The sequence below is a fragment of the Lipotes vexillifer genome, unplaced genomic scaffold, assembly GCF_000442215.2.
Source record: "Lipotes vexillifer unplaced genomic scaffold, Lipotes_vexillifer_v1.1 scaffold104, whole genome shotgun sequence".
Lineage (NCBI taxonomy): Eukaryota > Metazoa > Chordata > Mammalia > Artiodactyla > Lipotidae > Lipotes > Lipotes vexillifer.
The window spans coordinates 3,162,416-3,179,572 of NW_006789458.1; the positions used below are offsets into that span (position 1 = coordinate 3,162,416).

Below are 17,157 nucleotides of genomic sequence, written 5' to 3' on the forward strand. Positions count from 1 at the left end.
GTTTCTTTCTTTTCCTCCCTCCCTCCCACCTCTCTTTTCTTCCATTCCTCCTTCCCTCTCTTCCTTCCCTCCTTTCAGACAATAAGACTATTTTAAGGTCTGTGAGATACAAGCCCTTATTTAATAATTAAACTTATTTCAGAACACTCACAATGTGAAATATTTCCAGTTAACTAGTGCAGTTAATTACATTTTCCCCTCACACTGACTTTGATCAAATATAGGGAGGAGAAAGGATAAAGAATAAAGCAATAGGTGAAATATACTACTAAAATGATTGAATTTCCCTTCAAAACTACAAAATTCCTTAAAAATCCCTTACATACAGTCAAAGTTACTCTAACTACTATGTAGAAGAAGACAGAACTCAACCACAATGTGCCTATGGCCTATTGTTAAACTGAGTTTAAAATGCACAAAATAATTTTTCGTAAGTTTCACAAATCTTTAGGAAGAACTATGTAAAGCATCATAAACCCTCTATTTCTGGTTTTCAAAATTAAAAACCATGATTTTCATATCTGTAGTAAAATTTTTTTGCATTTAAAAAATTTACAAAAAAGAGTATGATTAAACGTTCCTATACATAGAAGTCATTGTAAAAAATAAATGATCCTTATATTTCATTAGAAAATTATTCAGCTCCCATTTACTAAAATAGTAGAAAGAGCTATACAAATCCCTATCAAGAAGTAGAGAACTATTACATTATAACTTGTATTGTAAATAAGTTTTTAAAAATAACAATACTACCATGCAAATGCAAGTGCTGGTTATACTTCTTGACTCACCTCTCCCCCATTAACATATTCCATCACAAAACACAAACGGTCTTTTGTCTGGAAGGAATATTTCAAGGACTTGAAATGAAAAAGAAAAAATGTTATATTATAATCCTACATTCTTACAACGGTATCAAAAAGAGAATACTTAGAAACAGTAAGCATGATTGATAAAATGAATTGTTTTTGCTCCTTAAGAGTGTACTTATTCCCTTAAGAATGCTTAAGTAAAAGTTTATGAGAAATATAAAACAAATTTTGTGAAGATCAGCAATGAGTATTATTTGGGGAAAATTAGAATTATGATTTTTAGTAAAAATAAACTTAGTAATTGTTATGAGCACTTCTCAATCTACTATGTCATCTACTTGAAACTGTATTGGTCCCTAAAGTTCTTATCCATGAGACCTTAAAAGTAAGGCCTACAAATTACTTCAGGGAAAGTCTTAGGAGTACAGTTATAGTAGTTATACTTGGGTTTCTAATATAGTTTCAGTATCACTTCTTGCATAGAGGTCGCATTACATGACCCAATCCAATAGAGTTGTTTCAGATAATCTTATAGATTATAAAGATATTAAAACTTTAGAGCCAACTATCTTAATACACTGAAAAATAAACACACAACAATGTAACAAAGTAAGTCTATGTATCTGGTGATACCTCTGAAAAAACCTACTGAATAATCCTAAATCTTTAAAAGTTTCTCCTTTATGAAAGTCTGTTATTTTTTAATTTTTTTTGCGGTACACGGGCCTCATCACTGTTGTGGTCTCTCCGTTGCGGAGCACAGGCTCCGGATGTGCAGGCTCAGCGGCCATGGCTCACGGGCCTAGCCGCTTTGCGGCATGTGGGATCTTCCCGGACCAGGGCACGAACCCGTGTCCTCTGTATCGGCAGGCGGACTCTCAACCACTGCGCCACGAGGGAAGCCCTGAAAGTCTGTGATTTTTAATCTTAATACACTTCATTGGAACCAGGAACATACAGAAACTTTGCAAATTATGCCTCTATTACAAGCAATCTAAATGGGACTAAAAAAAAAAATCAGTCTGTTTCAAAATAACTAAGTTATATGTATTTAAGTCACAGTTTATACTTTATCTAATGAAGAAAATGTACTATGACTTATTCTATTTTTAACTTAAATGCTATCTTTAAATTTATTTTTAAATGTATTTGCTCTATTTTTTTAAGGCAGTGGAAGTTATGGGAAGAAAAAAAATCTCAAAAAACTCATGGGTATATAATAAGAGGACTACAAATGCATGCATATTGTAAACTTAATCCATACATTCTAATAATTTCCCCCAAACTGACTTATCTACAAAGAAAATGTCATACCTAAATAAATGTTATTTAAAATGTTATTTTTCATAGCTTAGATGCTATAATAAAACTCCCTTAAATATAAAATGTTATGAGTATAACATCTTTCCTCTAAGCACTTACTGTTAAAAAGGGATGTCTAGTGTTCTTTAATACTCTGCTTTCAGTTAAAGTGTGTGCCACTTCATCCTACAAAAGAAAAAGGCAAACCTTTAATATATGTTCTGAGCACAAATAATATAAAAATTTTGCTATTTCTTTAAGACCAGAAGAGGTAAACACAGACACAGAAAAAGATTTTAAAACACATGCTCCCTTTATTGCTAAGCTTCTCTTCCACCAAAAAAAAAAAAAAATCAAATTAGTGATTTAAGTCAGATGGCTATAATGTATAAACTCATATAAATTCAGCCATACTTAAAGTATAGCAATAATGATATAATAATCAGCAAAAATTATCAGGGACACAGAAAATGAAATAGTAAGCCTTTCCCCTTGAAGAGAATGCCTTATAAGTTAAAAGCTAGGCATGGAGTAGTTAATATTTCCATGTCTGTATTACATTGTATTCAGGGGGATTTAAAGGATATATTTCATTAAAGATCATAGAATTTGTTGCAAGTCTTCTACCTAAAAGAAAAATCAGTTATTGAAAAGGGGGACACAGTACCTGTATAAGATTTAATTCTTAAAAAAAAAAAAAAAGATTTAATTCTAAATTATACATTTTAGAAATAAAAACAGAGTATAAAAGCTGTATATTTTTGCTTGTGGCTTTTTTAGCATGCTTCTTTTTTTTTTTGAAAAAAAGGTCACAGCCTATTCTAGGTGACACTTTTTAAATCTGCATATATTTCAAACCAAAAATACACTAAGAGTGTATTTCCCCAATCTTGTACATAAATTTCATCTTGACATCAAAAGTGAACTAGGAAAGATTTCCTCAACATATGGAGAACTGGAAAAATGTTTCATATTTTAAAAATAACACTATCTTAAAGAATGAAAGGAAAGGAAGACAACTGCTGAAACTAACACAGCATCTCTGGTCTCTGCTGCTGCCAAGATCCTGAACAAGGCCCTTACTGGATCAATTTCTTAATATTGCTGGCAAATCACAGTTAGGTTATAAGTAAGACAAGGGAACATAAGGACACTGCATTATATTTATTATTTTTATAAAAGCATCTGACCTTAGTTAGACTTAGCAGATAAATGAGCAATAGACTGATCAAAGATGCTAAAATCCAAAAGCCATTCCAAGAGGGAGAGACCAATTCTATCTGAACAGAAAGTAAAGTGTAATGACATAGTATTTAAAACCAGTGAAATAAAGTATGGGTAAGAAAGCATTCCAGTCTTATTTGTTTAATAAGAACCAGGCTTAAGTGCTCAAACAGTATGAAAGTCCCTGTCATATCATACTATAACTTCTAAATTAATTAAAGTAATACCAAACATCTTAAAACAAAATAAGCAGAAATGACACCATAACTAATTTCTGTGCCCACAGTGCCTAGCATAATGATTAGCATACAGTAGGTACTTATTAAATGTTTGTTGAACTTAGCTGTTTATCATAGGAATGAATTCCAAGATGTCAAATGTGTGGGACTTCACTCATTCAATCATTTATTCTTTCAATAGATATGAAACAAATATATTCTGGGTATTGTTCTACCCATTGAAGACAGGGCAACTGAACAACACAGACCAAAGTCCTGCCCTCATGGAGCTTTCATTCCAAAAAACCAAATCCTCGATATGCATTTACTTAATGTTAAGACAGTGCAAGTATAAAGTGGTTTAAAAAAAAGATATGATTCTTTTGCTCATGGAGTTCACATGCTAGTGGAGAAGACATAACAAATTGGTAAATATCGAATTTAAGAAATAATTACAAATTCTGATAAGTGATCTGATTTTCTTAAGGGAAAATTGCGGTATCTACTATATAGTAAATGGGATAATGAAGGAAAATCAATGCTACTGGAAGATCATAGGTTGGGTAATGTGATGGTGTAAGAGATGGAGGATCAGAGGCCCACAGCTGATTTCTGTTTTTAAGTTTGCTCAGCCTCCTCTGAGAAGGACAGCAAAAACAGGAGGGATCAATCAGGAGACAACTGCAGTACAATAGTGAAATGAGGATGGCTTGGATGACAGGAACAGCAGGAACAAGAAAAAATGTTTGAAGTATTTTTGAGATATAAAATTAATAGTAAAATAACAGCTATATGCTTCCAACAAGAGGGTAAAGCAGAAGAAATATTTCTTTATATGCAGTCATAAAGAGATTCACAGAAGACATAACATTTACCTATTATACTTCAGGATTTTAAGGGATTTGAGGCAGTAAACTAGGAAAAGACTTAAGGAAAGGTAAGTATGAAACCAGAAAAGATATTCTAGTACTTCAGAAAATATTTCTGGCAGATATTTCATTCTATTTTTTTGAAACAAACTCATTATATGTAACAGTTGTTTTTCTAAATCACTTCGTAAGTTTCATGAACGACTACATTTTTTCTAAATTCTATGATCTGCCTAATCACATTAAAGGAGCCAAGTAAAGATGTAGGTAGGCAAAAGCTAAAAACAATATTTCTTTGTTGTAAGAATGAAACCAGAATTAATACCATGTACATATCTTTCATGTATTAAAATGTATTTCCTACCATATTTTTACATCTGATCAAATTAGAATTTCCCCCTTAATGCAAATTTAATGGTACAATATTTCACATACTAATTAGTTTCTGCTATGAAGATAAGGTATGCACAAGCTAAAAAGTAAACACAGATGTCAATAATTTTTAATTACAGTTAAAAGCAATATGTCAAAACAAAAAGTTATAAATAACAGTGATAAAGCTTAGTGGCTAAAACAATATGATGCTTTTTAAAAAATCCATTTGTTGATCATGATTACAAATAAAGAGTGCTTTGGTATATAATGTAAGTATAATGTTTTCATGAAAAAGCTCTTGAAATATAGTTTCATGTATATTCATCCATGGTAAAATACTAAACAATGAATTTAAAAATCTAATTTCTTTCATAGAAAGAAGTTTACAGAGAATGGAATTTTATTTCTTGCAAACACGAGGCAGAACAGTCTTCCTCATATTTATTTTCTCAACTGTCTCTAATTTATCACTGCCCTCTACTACACAGAGTTTAAAATTCTCCTTTCATTTGCCACACTTATTGTGTTGTGGTAATTAGGGGTTGTTTTTGGAGGGGGCACAAGGAGTAAATGATGGCAGAGAAACAGAAGAAAAGAACATCTCTATTACTGAGGACCAAGGGTGTCATCTCCTTTAATCTTTGTAGTAACTGAGCAGGTTTGGTTTGACTATTCCCATTTTATATGAGGCAATCAAGGTCCATAAAAGTTAAACTGCTCAAGTTGCAGGTGAAAAGGTCAATATTGATCCCATCTAAGTCCAACATCAATGGTCGTTTCCACTTCACCACACTGTCTCCCATCTTCAAAAAGCCTGGTAGCAACTTAACTAGGTACTTTAACTCTGTTCACATTATTTTCTCCATTTTGACAAGACTATAATGACTGACTTTTATCAGAAGCTGGTTGAACTCAAGATACATCATATCTAAAGCATTTTTTTTTAAAATCCAGAGCTATAAATGACACTCAGTGGAGGAGATGTAGCAGGTGGGGAAGCAGAGAGAAGAGGGGAGAAGTTTTTACCTTGGCACCTTTATTCTTAATTAAACCACAGTGACTACAAGTGATCATTATTTACTTGTTCTGTTTTGACAAGCCATATGTCAGCAATCTATACTTTTTTCTTCCGTAGCAAAGATGTCATACTTATCAAGCTCTAAATTCTGGGGTTGTAACTTCCCCCTCTTTGGAAAACTTGAGCAATGGCCCAGATGCAGACTTCTAATACTTCCACTCTCCAGCTCTCACACTTTCTCCTCACCGTTCCTTCATTTCTATTGCTATTATCTTTTTTGAAGATCTTTTTCATCTTGATGGAAAAAATGAAAGCACAATTGTTCCCTGTTGTCTATGAATATTATATCACCTTTATCAAATGTTGTTATTTGATACTTAATTTTTTTTTTTTTTTTTTTTTTTTTTTTTTTGCGGTACGCGGGCCTCTCACTGCTGTGGCCTCTCCCGTTGCGAAGCACAGGCTCCAGACGTGCAGGCTCAATGGCCATGGGTCACAGGCCCAGCCACTCCGCGGCTTGTGGGATCTTCCCGGACCGGGGCACGAACCCATGTCCCCTGCATCGGCAGGCGGACTCTCAACCGCTGTGCCACCAGGGAAGCCCTAATACTTTATCCTTGATGCTCTTGTTCCAAATATCGGGCTGGCCAAAAAGTCTGCTTGGGTTTTTCATATGATGTTACCGAAAAACCCAAACAAACTTTTTGGCCAAACCAATGTTACTTGGATGGAGGGCTACATGAACTTCTTTGACTTCAGGCATGACACAATCTTCAGCACCTAGTGCTTCTTGAATTGTAGAACATGCTGCTTGTCTATATTGCCCTTCACTACATTCCCTTCTTTCCTTCTGCCTCTTCCAATTCCCAGTATTGGAATACATCAATCTCTACTTTCTCACTTTTATTGATATATTCCACATCTCAAGGGGAATAAAATCACAAACATACTGTCTAGCACCATTATAATGCCCTCTCTAATCTCAGCTGAATCTTCTTAGGATTCTTTAACTCATCCCTACCAAGGTCATTCTTCCATTCCTCAGTATGAATGTTTCAAAACTTTCCCAGGCCTCCTATCAGGCCTGGTATGTATGATGAAATGTACACACAACCCCACAAGGTTACCTTACCTAGTTAAACTACTGAGCTGAGATTGGCACCGAGGTCTATCTGACTTTCATTAAGTCCAGGAGATTTTCATTAAGTTGTCTTTATCTCAACCTCACTCCCACAGTTTCATCCTACTTCCTACTCAGAATAGAGGGTCATTAACCTCTTACCTTCATAGGTACACTCATGCCCTTGGTGACTTCATTCATACTATGACCCTAAATACAGTCTATATGGTGATCATGGACTTCCACATTTGCATCTCAAATGCAGGCTTCTTCCCTAAACTCCAGAAATGCTTATTTGACATGGATGTCTAATAGATGCCTTTAACTTGGGTGTCTAACAGAAATATCAAATTTGATATGTCCAAAACCTAATTTCTAATCTCCCATGAAAAGGCTTGTTTCTCCACAGAAAAAAAATCATCCCCATTGCTGCAAATGGCAACAGCATCCTTCCAGTTGCTCAGGCCAAAAACCTGGCAATGATCCTCAACTCCTTACTTTCTCTCATACCCTACATTCAATCTGTCAGGCAATCCTGATGGCTCTTCATCAAAATATACCCCGGATTGATTACGTCTTACCACCTCCACTGCTAATACCCTAATGTAAGCCACTATATCAATTATCTGGATTATTGCCATTAACTCCTAACAAACTCCCTGCTTCCAACCCACAGTCTATTCTCAACACTGCAGCCAAAGTGATGATATTAAAATGAAAATTATATCTTGTTACTATACTGCTTAAAAACTTCCAATGGCTTCCCACTACACTGAGTAAAAACCAATATCCTTACAACATCTACCACCACCCTAAACAACCCTCCACTACTTTTACTCTACACAACCCATGCTAGACTAGATTCCTAGCTATTTTAAAAATATGCTGCTTCCTCAGTGCGTTTTTGATTGTGATTTCCTCTGTCTGGAATATTCTTCCTCCCAAATACCTGAAGTCTTCCTCCCAAATACCTTGCTTCCTCATTTCCTTCCAATGTTCACTGAAATTTCACTTTCTCAGTGAGGTCTTCTGTGATCATTCTATTTAAAACTACAAAACCCACAAAAATCACAAACACTACTATTCCTTGTTTCCCTACCCTACTTAATTTTTCTCCATGGTATGTATTAATTTCTTACATACTACGAGTTACTCATTTGTCATGTGTCCATTTCCTGACTAAAATGTAATTTCCAAAGGGGAGGAATTTTGGTCAGTCTTATTCATTCACATATTCCCATTGCCTAGGGCAGTAACTAGTAAATAATTAGGTGTTCAACTTATATTTGTTGAAAGAAAGAATGAATGAATCAGTAAATAGTGAATGATAACCCTAGGAATGATGCTAAAGAATGATAGAAAGAAAGGCCTGAACTCACAGAGAACAGCGAGAAGCAGTAGGTGGGTAAAATGGGTGATGGTGGTCAAAAGGTACAAAATTCTGAATGAAAACAGAAATCAACCACAGAAAGAAAAATGTGAAAAGAACAAACATGGGGAGACTAAACAACATGCTACTTAAAAATCAATGAGTCAACGATGAAATCAAAAAAGGAATCAGAAAATACTTCGAGGCAAACGAAAATGATAACACAACCTTACAAAATCTATGGGATACAGCAAAACAGTGTTAAGAGAAAAGTACATAGGGATACAGGCCTTCCTCAAAAAACAAGTAAGATCTCAAATAAACAACCGAACCTACCACCTAAAAGAATTAGAAAAAGAAGAACAAACAAAACCCAAAGTCAGCAGAAGACAAGAAAGTATAAGATCAGAGATTGAATAAATAAAATAGATTTAAAAAAAAAAAAAACAGAAAAGATCAATAAAGCCAAGAGCTGTTTATTTTGAAAAGATAAAATCGAAAAACCTCTAGCCAAGCACACCAAGAAGAAAAGAGAGAGGACCCAAATAAAGAAAATAAGAAATGAAAGAGATGTAACAACAACCAATACCACAGAAATACAAAAAATCATAGAGAATACTATGAAGAGCTGTATGCCAAAACACTGGACAACCTAGAAGAAATGTACATCTCTAAAAACATACAGTCTGCCAAAACTAAGTCAAGAAGAAACAGATAATTTGAACACACCAATCACTAGATGTGAAAGAGAATGTGTAATTTTAAAATTCTGTCAAACAAAAATCCAGGACCAAACTGCTTCACTGGGGATTCTAACAAACAAAGAAGAACTCATAACAATCCTTCTCAAACTATTCTGAAAAAATGAAAGAGGAGGGAACCCTTCCAAATTTATTCTATGAGGCCACCATCACCCAGATACAAAAACCAGACAAAGACATTACAAAAAAAAGAAAATTATAAGCCAGTATCTTTAATAGAGTTAGATGCAAAAATCCTCAACAAAATATTAGCAAACTGAATCCAACATGACATAAAAAGGACCATGCACCATGATCAACTTGGATTAATTCCAGGGCCAGAAGGATGGTTCAACATACACAAATCAATCAATGTGATATACCACATTAAAAAAAAAAGGAAAGGCAAAAACCACATGATCATCTCAATAGATGAAGAAAAAGTATTTGACAACATTCATTTATGATAAAAACGTTCACCAAAGTAGGTATAGAGGGAGAGGGAACATATTTCAACATATTAAAGGCCATTTACAGCAAAACAACAGCCAACACAAAATGAACAGTTAAAAGCTGAAAGACTTCCTGCTAAATTCAGGAACAAGACAAGGATTCCCACTCTTACCATTTCTATTCAACATAGCATTGACAGTCTTAGCCACGGCAGTCAGATAAGAAAAGAAATAAAAGGTATCCAAATTGGAAGGAAAGAGATAAAACTGCCATCAATTGCAGATGACATGATACTCAATATAGAGAACCCTAAAATTGCCACATAAAAACTATTAGAACTAATAAATGATTTCAGCAAGATAGCAGGATAAAAGACCAATATACACAAATTGGTTTCTTTACACTAATAATGATATATCAACAAGAAGAAGTAAAAAAACAATCCCATTTGAAATGGTGTAAAAAAATAAAAATAAATACCTAGGAAGAAGCTTAACCAAGCAGATGAAGATCTATACATTTAAAACTATAAAACACTGATAAAGGAAACTGAAGATCATTCAATGATGAAATGGAAGGCCCATGGATTGGAAGAATTAATATAATTAAAATGGCCATACCACCCATTAAATCTACAGATTTAATGCAATTCCTATCCAAATATCTATGACATTATTCACAGAGCTACAACAAATATTCCTAAAATTTATATGGAACAACAAAAGACCCCAAATTGCAAAAGCAATCTTGAGACAGAAGAACAGAGCTGGAAATATCATGCTCCCTGACATCAGACTATATTACAGAGCTACAGTAATTAAAAGAGCATGGTACTGGAACAAAAACAAATATATAGCTCAATGGTACAAAACAGAGAGTCCATAAATAAACCCATGCACCTACAGTCAATCTTTGACAGAGTAGGCAAGTATATAAGACGGAGAAAAGACAGTTTCTTCAATAAGTAGTGATGGGAAAGCTGGATAGCTGTGTGTAAATTCAGTGAAATTAGAACACTCCCTCACACCATATACAAGAATAAACTCAAAATGATTTAAACACCTAAATGTAAGACAAGACACCATAAAAATCCTAGAAGAGAACATAGGCAAAACATTCTAGGACATAAATTCAAGCAATATTTTCTTAGATCAATATTCAAAAACAAAAGAAATAAAAGCAAAAATAAAAAATGGGACCTAATTAAACTTAAAAGCTTTTGCACATCAAAGGAAACCATCAACAAAACAAAAAGACAACCTATCGAATGGGAGAAAAATATCTGCAAATGATGCTACCAACAAGTAGACACTTCTCCAAAGAAGATGCACAACATAACTAATTATTAGAGAAATGCAAATCAAAACCACAATGAAGTATCACCTCACACCTGTCAGAATGACTATCATCATGAAGTCCACAAATAATACATGTTGGAGAGGGTATGGAAAAAGGGAACGCTCCTACATTGTTGGTGGGTATGTAAATTAGTGCAGCCACTATGGAAAACAGTATGGAGATGCTTTAAAAAACTAAAAACAGAGCTACCATATGATCCAGCAATCCCACTTCTGGGCATATATCCAGAAAAGACAAAAACTCTAATTCAAAAAAATACACGAACCTCAATGTTCACAGCAGCACTATTTACAATAGGCAAGACATGGAAATGACCCAAGTGCCCATCAGTAGATGGTTGGCTTAAGAAGATGTGGCATACACACACACAAACACACACACACACACATATGTATGTATGTATATGTGTGTGTGTGTGTGTATATATATATATATATATATATATATACACACACACACACACACACACACACACATACACAGACAATGGAATATTACTCAGCCATAAAATAGAATAACATAATGCCATTTACAGCAACATGAATAGACCTAGAGATTATTATACTTAGTGAAGTAAGTCAGACTTATCAAATACTATATGATATCACTTTTATGTGGAATCTAAAAAAAAAAAAGAATCTATATACAAAACAGAAACAGACTCACAGACATAAAAGACAAACTTATGGTTACCACAGGGGAGGGACTAATTAGGAGTATGGGATTAACAGTTTCAAACTACTATACATAAAATAGATAAGCAACAAGGTTTTACTGTATATCTCGGAATTATATTCAGTATCTTGTAATAACCTATAATGGAATATAATCAGAAAAAATAACTGAATCATTATGCTGTACACTTGAAACTAACACACTATTGTAAATCAACCATAATTTGTAATATTTTAATTCTTCAATTTAATAAATAAATATATATTTTTAAAAATACAAATTATAGTTATAAAATAAAGAATTCGTGGGGATTTAATGTACAGAATGATAAATACAGTTAATAATACCATAATGTATATTTAAAACTTGCTAGAAGAATAAATCTTAAAAGGTCTGGCCACAAAAAATAAAGCTTGTAACTACGTGTGGTGATGGATTTTAAGTAGAAGTATTGTAGTGATCATTTTAGTTTTATTATTGTAGTATTTTAAAGTTATTAAGAATGCTTTTCCATTCAATGATTACATAAAATCTATGCTAATAATCTATTCTATTCACCATTTTATTTAATAATAAAAAACTCAGAATATTGGGGGGAAATATCAAAAAGTATCACTACTGTAATTAGTGATATAGGTCACAAATATATAGTGAAAACATTATCCCAAACACACAAACATAGAACAAATATTTCCCTCTCAAAGGAATACAATAGATTCTAATAGTCAGAGGATATTACAAACTTTGAAACTTTTAATACTGTAAATAAATATCAATATACAGATATTATTGTAGCTGTAGCCTACAATCAACATTTTGGTTATTTAATGGAATTTCTACACTTTAGTCATGTGCATGCGTGAACACACACACTTGTGGATACCATAAACAAAAATTTAATAATCAACTCTAGTAACCAGTTACCTTGGCAATAATAACTTCTTTCTTCAGAATCTTCATAGCATAGTATTTTCCACTTGCTTTCTCTCGAACCAAAATAACTTTCCCAAAAGTGCCTTTACCTAGTAGTTTCAAATAGTCAAAATCATTCATTGTCTGAAAAATACAAATGAAAATACATAATATGAAACATTTGATGCAATTTATTTGTAAACTTATATGTATATATTTGCATTATCTACTCAAAATCAAATTTTACCAACTTCTAAGCACACTTAAATGATGAAGAATCAGAATGGCATTGGCTTTCTCATCACCAATCATGGATGCTGGAAATAATTTAAGCAATTCTCAGATAGTGGAGACAATAATTTTAAACATAGAATCTTACAACTACTCAAATTATTAGTAAGGGCAAAGGGAAAATAAAATCATTTTCACTCACTTCCAAGAACTCAAGTTTCTAAGGATTTAGTAGTGCCACTACTCCCAGACAATGTGACAATCAAAAATGTCCTCCACAAACATTTCCAAATATATCTAAGAGAAAAGGATTGAAGGGAGTGTTTGAGAATGTACTATATCAAAATAAGGATGAACTCCAAGAAGGAGAAAGATACATGTATAAGAAATGTTGAAAACAATTCTGGAGCCCAGTGCAAAGAAACAGAAGAACAACAGCATATATCTTCTGAGAAAGCAACTGGTCCAATGCAGAAGAAGGAGTCATGGAACTCTAAGAATGTTTTTAATCTGCCTGTTTTCAGTTTCATTTCTCATTCCCATTTCTAAGTAGTAGGTGATTACCAGGATTTTGCCAAGCATTATTACTATTGCTCCCCATAGCCCCCTCTATGAATGCTTTTCCTACTCTATTTATCCACAAACTTCCAAAATTTTGATAATGTTTCTCCACTAGTGTCCTTCCCTCATACAGCTTTTCATTTTTGTGGACTTGTCCCTTTTAAAACTTCCTCTGCTATTATTTTATTTTATTTTTTTTATTTATTTTTTTCTGTACGTGGGCCTCTCATTGTTGTGGCCTCTCCCATTGTGGAGCACAGGCTCCAGACATGCAGGCTCAGTGGCCATGGCTCACGGGCCCAGCCACTCCGCGGCATGTGGGATCTTCCCGTACCGGGGCACGAACCCACGTCCCCTGCATCGGCAGGCGGACTCCCAACCACTGTGCCACCAGGGAAGCCCTCTGCTATTATTTTAATAGGCTTTTAGATGAAAGAGGAGGTATGCTCAGTTTATCATCTTAAATTTAAATTCAGTTTAGAGGGATTTAAAAATAACAATTTAAGGATTTGGGGTTTTATCCTACCAACAATCAGAAGTTACTGAAGATTTTTGTGCCTTTTTAGAAGTATTTATTTCCTCTTTACCACCCATTTGAAGTAAATGTCAGAAATGTCTCAAACCGATGACGTCAGCTTCTACCTTAAGAAACTAGAAAAACAGCAAATTAAACCCAAAAGAATTAGAAGAAAAAAATAATAAAGATCAGGGCAGAAATCAATTAGGGACTTCCCCAGTGGTCCAGTGGTTAAGAATGCATGCTTCCATTGCAGGGGGTACAGGTTTGATTCCTGGTCAAGGAAGTGGATTCCTACATGCTGTGTGCATAGCACAGTGTGGCCAAAAAAAAAAGAAAGAAAAGAAAAAAGAAATCAATTAAATTTTAAGAAGAAGTAAAAGGAGACGAGGTCACGATGGCAGAGGAGTAGGAGGACGTGGAGTTCGTCTCTCCCTACAAATGCATCAAGAATACATCTACAAATGGAACAAGTCTCACAGAGCTCAGTCTGAAAGTTAGCAGAGGGCTAAGAAAGTTAGCAGAGGGCTAAGAAATCCCCATGTTACTGGGGAGGATGAAAGAAAGAAGAAGCAAAAAAGAAGAGAAGAGGTTGCCACATCTTGGGAAGCCCCTCACCGGCAGGGAGATCAGTTGGCACAGAAGGGGAGTTTCAGGGACTATCGGAAGGCGGTCTGTGGCAGGCAGGACAGAGGAAGACCTACACAGATGGTCTGTGCCACAGCCCTGTGTGCCCCAGCCTGAGACGTGTGTCCCAGTGTGGAAAGGGGTTGGGTGCTGGAATATGGGGTTTGGGGAGCAAATCCAGGGATAGGATTGCTGTTGGCTGTGAGGAGACAGCATGAGGAGATGGGAGTGAGGAAATCCACAACTGGGAATGCTTGTGGAGGAAATTCAGACTGCCATAGCAGGAAAGGGCCGTTGTTAAGTGACACAGAAGGGGAGGAGCTGCCATTGCAGCCTTTCTCCCCATGCACTGGCCCTTGCCTCCCTGGGCACTAAGAAGGGCCTCCAAGAGGGCTGGCTCTCTCACGGCATCTGGCTTCCCTACATGCCTCATCAATGCCAGGGAAGGCTCTCTTGCACCCATGGTCGAGCACTACGAAGGGCCACCACCGGGGCCAACTATTTCATGCCCGCAGCCACCGGTTTCCCCATGCACCCATCACCACCAGAGGTCCCGTGACCCTGGCTGCTACACAGCCTCCGAGCCCCCTCCTCGCCAGGGCAAACTCATATGCTCCAGGGCAGCCTCACAAGCAGACCCACAGGCAGAGGTGGGGTTGTAACCACAGCTAAGCCCCAGGGGACATCAACTAAGGAAGAAAAGCTGAAATCTCTCCTCGTAGCTATGCAAACTGTGAAATGACATCTCCAAGACTAGCCCTGTAAACTCAGAGCCTACAGAACATCTGAACAAACAAGCAGTGCTCCCACAGAAAACACACGCTTATCTTTAGCAGCTGTAGATTCTGTTGGCACATACACATGTAGGTTGGGCCAGGCTAAGGATGGAGCATGCACCATAGCACCAACAGTGGGTCCAGATACATGATTACTGCAATCCTGGGACCTGACTTCAGTGGATCTCTGTAAATTTAAGAAAACTGAAATCATATCAAGCATCTTTTCTGACCACAACACTACGGGATTAGATATCAATTACAGGAAAAAAACTGTAAAAACCACAAACACATGGAGGCCAAACAATACGTTACTAAATAACCAATGGACCACTGAAGAAATCAAAGAGGAAATAAAAACATAACTAGAGACAAACGATAATGAAAGAATGATGATCCAAAACCTACGGGATGCAGCAAAAGCAGTTCTAAGAGGGAATTTTATAGCAATACAATCTTAACTCAGGAAACAAGAGAAATCTCAAGTAAACAATCTACCTTTACACCTAACACAACTCGATAAAAAAAAGAACAAACAAAACCTAAAGTTAGTAGAAGGAAAGAAATCATAAAGATCAGAGCAGAAATAAATGAAATAGACACAAAGAAAACAAAAGCAAAGATCGATGAAACTAAAAGCTGGTTCTTTGAGAAGATTAACAAAATTGATAAACCTTTAGCCAGACTCATAAGGAAAAAAGGGAGAGGACTCAAATCAATAAAATTAGAAATGAAAAAGGAGAAGTTACAAAGGACACCACAGAAATACAAAGGATCATAAGAGACTACTACAAGCAACTCTATGCCAATAAAATGGATAACCTAGAAGCAATAGACAAATCCTTAGAAAGGTACAATCTCCTAAGACTGAAACAGAAAGAAATAGAAAACATGAACAGACTAATCACAAGTACTGAAATTGAAACTGTGATTAAAAAACTTCCAACAAACAAAGGTCCAGGACCAGATGGCTTCACAGGTGAATTCTATCAAATATTTAGAGAAGAGTTAACACTTATCCTTCTGAAACTATTCCAAACAACTGAAGAGAAAAGAACACTCCCAAACTTGCTCAACAACACCACCATCACCCTGATACCAAAAGCAGACAAAGAAAACACAAAAAAAGAAAATTACAGGCCAATATCACTGATGAACATAGACACAAAAATCTTCAACAAAATATTAGCAAATCAAATTCAACAACACATTCAAAGGATAATAAAGATGCCAGACTACAAGGACATGGAGTTCACATATCCTCACAACTAGGGCACCTACCATGTGGGGGACCACGGAAACCTAAGGGGACAGGAGGAACACCATAGCAACAGAGTAAGACGTGGTGGGGAGGGAGGAGGGAGGAGAAGTGGAGGCAGGATGGAACTGGAGCCTTGGAGGGGCGGCTGGGGGAGGGAAGGGGTTCCCACTCTTGTGAAGCCCACCCACAGTGAGGGAATCAACAGGGATGGTGAAAGACTGTCAGGAGAACAAAGGATTGGAAGGGAATGCAGCCAGTGTTTCCCCTGCCCACTTGGGCCCCAGAAAGCCTGCCGAGGTCCTAAACATCTGATCTCTGTGGTTCCCTCCAGCCATGCTGAGTATAAGCCCCGCACCCACCCAGAACCTTATCTCTGCACTTCACACTCCAAGAACCCCTCCGACCAAGTTGGGCCTAAACCTTATCCCCGCACCTCCACCAAGTGCCTTACCTCTGAACTCTGCACTCCGAGGCCCTCTCCAGCAGTGCTGAATATTCAGGTTGCATGGGTCCTCAGCCTAGGTCCCGCCCCCTGCCTAAACCTCGCTCTCAACTAAGGCCCGCCCCACCCCCACAGCCAAGGCCTTTTCCAGCATTTTTTTTTCTTTTTAAGGTTGTGGTTCCATTTTATTTTGTTGTTTCATTTTAATTTTTATTTTTTCAAATAATTTTTGAAATTTTTCTAATTTTATTTTATCCTTTATACAGTGTTATTGTTCTGCTCATTTTTTCTTCTGT

The 17,157-nt window shown here is 35.9% G+C and overlaps 1 protein-coding gene across 4 annotated transcripts in view; it reads right to left on the minus strand.

Annotated features, from left to right (window-relative positions):
- The window catches only part of AKT3 (AKT serine/threonine kinase 3), a 391,132-nt gene that overhangs the window by 148,670 nt on the left and 225,305 nt on the right, over window positions 1-17,157 (minus strand). For all 4 annotated transcript variants that reach the window (XM_007462635.1, XM_007462636.1, XM_007462634.1 and 1 more), the window contains 3 exons: window positions 12,459-12,590; window positions 2,235-2,300; window positions 792-860 (listed from right to left, as the gene is read on the minus strand). In XM_007462635.1, coding sequence (XP_007462697.1) covers window positions 792-860; window positions 2,235-2,300; window positions 12,459-12,590 — 267 coding nt within the window. The remainder of the gene's footprint in view (window positions 1-791; window positions 861-2,234; window positions 2,301-12,458; window positions 12,591-17,157) is intronic.